Source organism: Glycine max, chromosome 8, assembly GCF_000004515.6.
Source record: "Glycine max cultivar Williams 82 chromosome 8, Glycine_max_v4.0, whole genome shotgun sequence".
In the NCBI taxonomy this organism is placed as follows: Eukaryota; Viridiplantae; Streptophyta; class Magnoliopsida; order Fabales; family Fabaceae; genus Glycine; species Glycine max.
In genome coordinates, this window is record NC_038244.2 from 16,058,322 (window position 1) to 16,067,849 (window position 9,528).

Here is a 9,528-nt window from a genome sequence, read left to right on the forward strand (position 1 = left end):
ATTTTCTCTCAACATGAAGTCAAGCACCTAGCAACACTCGACAAAATATCCTGAACGAGAGGCCCAAGTTTTTCTTACAATTTTTAATTTTATTTTTTCAAATATCCAAAATAACAATGTAAACCTTTTCAATCATCGGCAATAAAAGAACCAGAGGGTCCATAAAATTAAATGAATGATATGTATTCGGTGATATGGACCCAAAAACAAATGTCTTAAAAGGATGGGCTAGAATTGCTTTTGATTGGGGAATTTTCTTGCTACATCTAATATTTTTTCCAATACACCTACTAATAAAAGAAAAAAATAAAGATATCCTTACAAATCCATGCGTTATTTATAAGTTTAGGTAATAAATTTGAAAACAATTGATTTTAATCTAATGTGTTTTTTTACATACATGAATTTTTATTATATGTAAACTTATATTTAAAATTTATATATGTAAAAAAATATTATTAGATTAAAATTTATTATGTAAACTTATATGTGTATTAAATATATATTAGAAATTTTAGTATTATATATATTAATGTTAATTATTTTTTAACATAATTGATCTATTAATTCAGCTGGTTAGAATGTTGTGCTAATCCATATGGATCGATTGTCAATTCATATAATTTCACACGAATTACATATTGACATTAAGAAAAAATTAAAAAAGGATAAAATTAAATTTTTTTAAAATATGTTTCTTGTTATTCGGATAATTAGTCCATACTCAATTTTGGAAAATCTCTCCTTGTCATAGTTATAAATTATAAATGCAATATTTTTTAGTTGTACACAACATATATCTTTTTTGCTTGAGAGAATCTTGTTTCTTTTGAGTCGATCATTATTAATGATAAAATTATTCTATTTAAAAAATAATAACTTGATTGGAGAAAAAAAAAATATTATACACGTAATCAATATGAAGGGTTTGACATGTGACACTAATTTTGACAGATTTATGTTACAAAATGTGGAAAAATAATTAAAAATGGGAATGCTCATTTTTTTTTACATGATATACTTGTATCCAGAACATGCATAACAGTAAGACTAGAGCGGATATATACTTCTATCCATAAATGTAAATGTAAAGAATAAATAATTGGATTATTTATTTATTTATTTATTTTGACAGATGGATTCTTTATTCTTCTAAGTCTATATACACAATTTTTCTTTAAGGATAAAGTGTTATAGGAAGATAAATTATGCGTATGATTCATCATGGAAATCTTATAGATAACATATCATACATAATTTAATATCATATATGTTGGCCCACAAAGTAAAAAGTATCAGACAATTTATGCAACTATAAATTAAAGTTTTACCTGTCCAAATTTGATGAAAGGAATTTTCTCTCAGAAAACATAGAACAAATCTTTATAAATATAAAAATAATCATTCAACTTCAATTTCAAACATTGAATTATTTATAATATAAAAACAATCATTTCCATTGCTTTTCTTATTTCCTATTACAATAGAAAAAAGGAAAATCAAATAATACTGTATTGATCATCTTTATTTTTTTTATGCATTATTCATCTTTATTTTGCATTTACTTCTTAAGTTTTCAATCAATGCAAATCAACGACACAATCCATATATTGAATTAATTAATCTTTCATCACAACAATATTAAAAACGGCTAACAAAATATCCGACGGTTTGTGAGCTTAATTCAATTTAACCGATTGGAGGTTACAAAAGTATTGTGGTCTTGATTTATATAGTTTTATATGGATAAATATGAAGAAACATGAGGAAGCAAAATATATACACACAAAATATGTCGCACAAAAGAAAAATGACACAAATACATTAAAAACGAGTCTTTAAAATTTACCTGAAAATAATTAGAACCACATCTTTAATTTAAATCAAACACAGTCAAACTGTTAACAATAGTTCTTTCTCTGATCCATCGCTAAGCAGCAATGAATTTGCAGCAAATTTATTTAATCACAAATCTCTCGCTAATTAGCGAGGGATTTGCTAGGAAACTTTTCTCTAACTATTTTTTCTTGTTAAGTTGCGATTTTCTGGTAGTGGTTGAAGCTCATACTTAATGCTTTGATCGGGACAAACTTATTCCTTGCAAAGGGACATCTGGATAGTTTGAAGAATGCACGTCAAAAGCTATTTTCCTATAAACATATATTTTCTTTAGTTTGTGTAGCTTTGTTCAAAAAATGGCACATGCAATGATACAAAGCCAAATGACTTGTGTAAAAGAAGAACATTTGAAGTCGTTAACTTTTGGCTTTTTCTTCATTCATTTTTAAGCAACAAAAAGACGCAAACATAGGGATCTTTGTTTGAGAGCGAAAGACCAAGTTGGCGTCAGTTGTGGTTCATTTTGTGCACTACTTTCTTTGCATCCACAGAATTAGGGGATTTCGGTTCAGTGGCTTGCATCCTTCTAAAGAAATTGCTTATTTTACTGTTAACTTATACTACAAGTTCTTTGTATTGGTCTTTGGCCCTCAGTGCATCTCATGTTCATATTATAGAAGTTGACTTGGAAAAGCTTATATCTTAAGAGTTTTTTTTAGTAATGATATATAAATATTTCATTATTTTAAATAAGTTTAATTGTTTATTTGATTACTATAGTTTTATTATTTATACCTTTTAGTTTTTATAGTTTGAAAGTGATTTTTTAGTTCTTATAATTTATATTTTAAATTTTTTTAGTTCATCTAGTTTGAAAGTGATTATTTTAGTCCCTATATTTTATATTTTTATTCCCTTTTAGTTCTTACCATCCAAATATGAGTACTATTATCAATTAGAATTAACTACAAAAATATTAATAAGTAATTCGTAACTAATTTATCGTAAAATAATTTGTAATAAAAAATAGTTGATAATTTATAACTAATTTGTAATTAATTATTTTTTATATTTTTTGTAGTAAGGAGTAAAATTAAAGTTAATTATATAAAATATAAATTATAAGAACTAAAACGATAACTTTCAAACTATAGAAATTAAAAGAATTAAAATACAAATGATATAGACTAAAAATGCTACTTTTAAACTCGAAAAACTAAAAAAGAATTAAAATATAAATTATAGAGACTAAAAAAACCACTTCAAATCATAGGAACTAAAAGATATCAATCATAAAACTATAGGAACCAAATGACTAATTTAACCTTTTAAATATTTTATCAACACCTTCATTTTTTTTATCTCTTTTTTCTATCACATTATATAACCTATCATATTTATATTATTTTTTTCTCTCTGATGAGGTGTTAACACAATGAGTGTCTATGTAACCTTATTGTAAGTAGCTATGACATTACTTCGGTCATTGTAGGCTAGGAATTAAGAGCCGAGTGTAATTTTAATCTTAGAGAAAATTCAATGTACAACTTGCTTTTCCTTTTCTCTTATTATATCTCCTCATCTTTTTAAATAAAATATAAAAAAACATTTTTTCTCCATTTTTGGACACATGTTTGGAAAAAAATGTTCTCACGCAAATTACGTTAGTGATAAGGACAAGGCTATTGTCTTGGTCTTTTGTAAGCTTGTTAACTCGTTGGCAAGTGTATCAAATTTATCACGAGTAGTAAAGTATTCGAAAGTTCGAGTGTTGAATCCATAGACACTTTGTTTGTACTTAGATTAATACAGAATCAATTTAAAAGCAATAGATAAAAAATTTAAAATAAAGATAAGAAAATATAGTAGACAAGATTAAGATTTAAAGATAAAAATAGAAGATAGAGAAGATAAAATATTTAAATTAAGATATGATAAAGATAAAAGAAAATAGAAGAAAAAAGATAAGATAAAAAAAGTAAAAGATAAAAATAAAATAAAATCAGAATTTGATAAGGTTGAGACCTGGTTTGCCTATGAGTTTATGATTTTTCTTTATCAATCTAGGTGATTCTATTCTATCTACATCTATTTAATTACTTGTCACTGATGCCTAAGGATGACAAGCTTATTTTATTTATCTATCTTCCAAATTCTTTTGCAAAGACTCAACAAATAAAATGCATGAAGTATGAATTCTAGATGTTTGCAAGAATGCATGGGTATAAAATAATCATTCTATGTCTAACAATAACTTTCCTATGAAATCCTTTCTTTTTGTTATATTAGAAGTTACCTTCTTCCGAGCGTCTAACCCCTAAAACCAATTAATGCATACCTTCTTTAAATCTTATTTAGAAGTTATATTCTGCCGAGCGTTTTCCCTAACAAAATATAAAGATGAATAATGCAAGATAAAAATAGAAAAGATAATAGAATAGAAAACACCTCTTCATTGATAAATAATGACTACATCATACATCGCTTGACTTTTAAGTCTGTCAGGTCCTAACTATTGATTTAACCACTCATGGCCATTGAGGGCTTCACAATGGATGGAGTATGGATGGAGTATAAGAACTGGAATGGGATAAGAGGGGTGAAAGAGAGAAAGTAAATAAAACCCTAGGAGAGGGGTTCTTAGGTGGTTATCTTTCTCTACTTTTGGATTTGACTCTTTTTTATAGTTGTTGTTGTTGTAATATGTGTTAGAAATCTTCATTTTTCATATTTTTGATAACTTTTGGATTTGTTTTGCTTTTAATCATCTTTTTGAGACTTCGTGATATTTTGTATATTTTTTTGATTTTTTTTTTCTTTTAATCTATCTTTTTCATATCTGCAAGTCATAAATAAGAAAAATATCGATTCTTATCATTTATACCAAAATAACTGCTAAATAAATATTTTCAAAAATATTTTTATTATAAAAATAACTTATATCTAGCTTATCAATGCTGCAAGCATAGGTGTACAGTTATTGGCTACCTAGTAGATTTTTTTAGCTCTGGTAATGCAACCAACTTACTCATACTCGTATAGGACATGACTGTTAGCGCACGGCAATTTCTGGTCTCTAATGCGAAATCTCTCAGACCAAACGTAATTTGTGGTGTTCCAAACAAACTAAAGCAAAACGTACGTTGTGAGTAGAAATAATGGTAATCTGGCTTAATTAGTCAAGTCAATAAAGGGGGAAAAAAATTCCAACACAAGTACTATATATGCTAAAGTGCAGAGAGCATGAGCTAGCATCTATATATGCCATAATAGACTTAAGGAAAGTGTGTCTGGTCATTGTGTTGTACATGCATACAGATAGTATGAGGAGCGCACTGGTATGGATTTTTACCTTGAACGTTTGCCTTCAAATTTTATTTATTCCTGGTGGTGACTCAAAGCCGCATCCACGTTTCAGAGAGAAAATCACTGAGGAGTACAATCCCGGTAAGCCCATAAATTTTATTCCACATATATAAACTAATGCATGGGGCATGTTTAATTTGTTCAAGATTCTCTCAACTACAAATCCACATATGCATGAGAGAAGGAGAGAAAGTATTTATTAGGTAATATTTGGCTGCACATTTTTCATTCTCTTTTTTTATGAACAAAATTGTTCACTCAAAATATATTTAGAAAGCTCACTAAGATCGGTCTAGTGGGAGGATTTTTTTTATAACTAATATAAGTAGCTACTGATTTTTGCGATAACTAATCTAATCGAAGGATTTGAATAATTTCTTTTTAGGTTTAAGATTTGTTATTATCAATACACACAAAACTTGTTACTAATCTAATCGAAGGATTTCCATTTAACTCAATTATTTTCAACATTATTTTTATTCTTAACACATCTATATATTATTTTAAAAAATTAAGTAAATTTATTATTAATATTTCAATTGAAAGAAAATTATACTTATGTATTTATTATTTATTAATGTCTTTAATTACTGTAAGATGTTTTTTGTTATGCTGTAATTTGACCTACACTCATTTGACCTACGAGGATATTGTGTTATCATGACTATATATATTTTGCTTACAATTTAGGCTTTAGTGTTTGTGTGGTCTCATCAAATGTTGCATCTAGCTCAATTAGCTAATTAAAAAAAATTGTAGGATTTATAAGCATTGACTGTGGAGCAAGTAACGATTACTTGGACGAGGAAACAAGTACCTTTTATAAGACAGACACAGATTTCATAGAAACGGGAGAAAACTTGTTGACGTCTTCCCAATTTATTAACACAAATATCCCTGATTATGGAAGACAGCTACGCACATTGAGAAGCTTCCCTGAGGGAAATAGGAACTGTTATACTCTGAAGCCCGAGTATAAGCAAGGTGAGCAGCAAAGTTATATGATTCGGGCTATGTTCGGATATGGAAACTACGATGGAAAAAATCATGCCCCTACGTTCGATCTCTATCTCGGGGTCAACTACTGGAAAAATGTTAACACGGCAAACAGATCCTATATTTGGACCGAGATTATTCATGCTCCCACAACAGACACCATACAAGTGTGTCTGGTTAATATTGACACTGGTACACCTTTCATTTCGTCATTAGAGTTACGACCTTTAAGCACTTCCATTTACCAAATCATGTCACAATCATATCTATACCTCTGAAACCTTTTTTAGAAGGTGAACTCTATCTTGTTTCAATAATCTCTACTTATTTTTTTTAACTTAGGAATACTATGGATAGACACCCAAAATCTAGAGTTAACATTTAGTGCTAGAGACTTTGTTGCATTGTGGAGATATAAGTTGATCAGTGATTGGAAAGGGAGAATGAAGAGGGAAAAAGTTCGTGAGTTGAAATTTCTCACTCATATTTTTAACAAAAGTTAATAAATTAACATTTTTCTATGGAATTAATTAATTGAGACTTTTTGTTGTTTAAGTTAGCTTTTTAAAAATTGTATGTCCAAGTAGATATACAAAAAATGGAAGCTTACGTACGTAAATTAGTTGGCCTGTTATGATTTGGAAATGTTAAGAGATAAAAGCTTAGGTGATCCGTTTTTGCTACGAGTAATATCTTTGAAAAACAATACCCATATATGCATTTATGATCTTCTATTTATTTACCAATTCTAAGGAACACTTAACAAAGCACAAAAGGTGGTGATATATATTTTAAGGGATCGACAATGTTTCCTATAGGTACAAGGACGATATCTATGATCGCAGGTGGTACTGGCGCGATGTTAAAGATTGGTATAAGATCAATACAACCATAGATGTTAATAAATCTGGCAATGATATTTATAAAGTACCAGCTGAAGTCTTGAAAACCGCAGTGCAGTCCTTCAATCGCTCATATGACTTGCACTATGACTTTGAAATTGAATGGAATCTTCAATTGAACAAGTATTCCGGATATTATGTCTACTTTCACTTTGCTGAAATTCAACAGCTTGCTCCAGGGCTCAGAAGGATAATCAACATCACTCTCAATGATGAAAACATACTCTCTGAGCCTATAACTCTCGAATATATGAAGCCTGTCACTATTAGTAACAAAAATGCAACTCAAGGTTTCGTTCGCTTTTCAATTAGAGCAACTGCAGAATCGGATGCTCCCCCAATTCTCAATGCTTTTGAGGTTTATAAATTAGTAACAGATCTAAATTCACCAACAGATATTAAAGATGGTATGTACGTATTCCACTTATATATATATATATATATATACCTGTCTATCCTGCTGTTTAATCACCAGCAAATTTGTTTCCATCAATTTCTCGGCTCTTACACGGTTACGCATAATTGCATTTGGAAACTATAGTTGATGCCATCGTGAACATCAAACGCTACTATGGGATATCCAGAATAGATTGGCAAGGGGACCCATGTGTTCCAGAAATATTCAGATGGAGTGGCCTGGACTGCAGCTACGGCATCAATCCTAGAATCATATCATTGTGAGTGCTAATAATTAATTAAGTTACATTCTTAATTCTTGAAATTTTTTGGAGTATATATATACGGAATTTTTATCCCAATAATACAAATAAAATATATATTTATCTAAATAATACAAGACAATTATTATTTATACCTATTATACAAATTACTATTTCATACGTGCACTTCTCTTTTAATTATTTTTTTCAATTTTGTTATGAAAAAACCGATTTTACAACGTATTATTTTTTATTTAATGTGTTATTTTACTGTAATTTATATTATCAGAGTAAAAAATTTATATATATACGTACATGTATTTTATGTCTGTCTATGCTGACATGTGTACATACCACCATCGCTGCCAACTTTCATTTTCTCAATTAATAACGTTAATTGTATGATTGTATCAATGACAAATAGGAACCTTAGCTCAAGCAAACTAGGAGGGCAGATAGCCGCTTCAGTCTCAGATCTTTCAGAACTACAGTCCCTGTAAGTAGCCACTGAATTATATGTACAGATTTTTCGTATTAAATTACATGCATATACAGAGTAAATTCTAGGTACGCATGCGTTATGTTTTTGCATCCTAGTCATTTTAAAATTGATTAAAATACTTTTATTTATTTATTTAGTTTTATTGTAAATTTAATCTTCTTATTTATCTCATATTTCAATTTTAGTATTCATATAATTTAATTCATGAATTTAATCCCTAGAATTTTTTGCAATTTCGTTATTTATTAACGTTAACTATTATGTGTCACGTTTTTATTAGACATTAATATTGGGCACTTAATTAACGTTAACTTTTAATAAAAATACGACACCTAACGATCAACGTTATAAGTAACCGTTAACGTCTAATTTCAAGATTGATAACTAAAATAAGGAGATTGTAAAAAATTGGAAGATTAAATTTATGAACTAAATTATAAGGAGACTAAAATCGAAATTTAAGACAAATAGAAGGACTAAAATTGTAATTAAGCGTATTTATTTTAAGTTTAGCTTATGGCTGATCATAATCTTAAAATTACCACATAAAAGTGTAACCAAATCTATAATTTTTTCCCATTATAACTATATAAATCTATATACAATTAGTCAATTATTTTAATCAAAGCTTACACATAATAATTAATACAGTTAGTATGTCTACACATATTTTTTGGAACATCACCAGTGGAATTGTTACATGCTATGGTCTTCTCACTTACTCAATTAACAGGGATGTCTCAGATAACAGTTTAAATGGTTTTGTGCCCGAGTCATTATCTCAACTTGAGTACCTGAGGATTTTGTAAGTTGTATTTTGAGCAGAACTATATATTATATTTTAAATGATTTTGATATTTTTATTTCTGAGAATAGAGAGGATCATATGATTGTCTTTCGATTGAAGAAATATAGGAGGGAATAAGCTATCGGGGTCAATTCCTGCAAAACTAATTGAGAGATCAAAGAATGGGTCACTAATATTAAGGTAAGCTTGTTAAGCTTTATCTGGTAATTTGTTGGCTTATGTCATATTTTCTATTTCATTAAATCACGTTTATGTCATATTATTGTTTTGACCTTGTACGTAAAAATTGTAAGTTTTAGTTCCTAAACAAGCAAATTTAATGCGCTTTAGTCCTTAGTAATTGTCAGCATTAATTCATACCAGTTGTTAAACCATTGTAAGATTTCCATGTAGGATGAGAAAATAGATGCAAATGCAAATATTAGTACTATTTGTTTGTGGGTTTCGGCTTTGGCT

General features: G+C 28.5%; 2 protein-coding genes across 2 annotated transcripts in view; both read left to right on the forward strand.

Moving 5' to 3' along the window:
• The first annotated feature begins 5,007 nt into the window (after nucleotides 1–5,007).
• Nucleotides 5,008–6,827, forward strand: LOC113002392 (probable LRR receptor-like serine/threonine-protein kinase At4g29180). Its single transcript, XM_026129673.2, has 2 exons — nucleotides 5,008–5,286; nucleotides 5,965–6,827. The coding sequence occupies exons 1-2, from the start codon at nucleotides 5,064–5,066 to the stop codon at nucleotides 6,477–6,479; spliced, it is 738 nt and encodes a 245-aa protein (XP_025985458.1). The 5' UTR covers nucleotides 5,008–5,063; the 3' UTR covers nucleotides 6,480–6,827.
• A 91-nt stretch (nucleotides 6,828–6,918) lies between these two features.
• LOC100776818 (probable LRR receptor-like serine/threonine-protein kinase MEE39) overlaps nucleotides 6,919–9,528 on the forward strand; it is a 16,792-nt gene continuing 14,182 nt past the window's right edge. Inside the window, exons 1-5 of the mRNA XM_041017736.1 lie at nucleotides 6,919–7,510; nucleotides 7,645–7,780; nucleotides 8,187–8,258; nucleotides 8,998–9,069; nucleotides 9,172–9,252. Of these exons, the coding sequence (XP_040873670.1) occupies nucleotides 7,354–7,510; nucleotides 7,645–7,780; nucleotides 8,187–8,258; nucleotides 8,998–9,069; nucleotides 9,172–9,252 (518 nt within the window). The 5' untranslated portion in view covers nucleotides 6,919–7,353. The remainder of the gene's footprint in view (nucleotides 7,511–7,644; nucleotides 7,781–8,186; nucleotides 8,259–8,997; nucleotides 9,070–9,171; nucleotides 9,253–9,528) is intronic.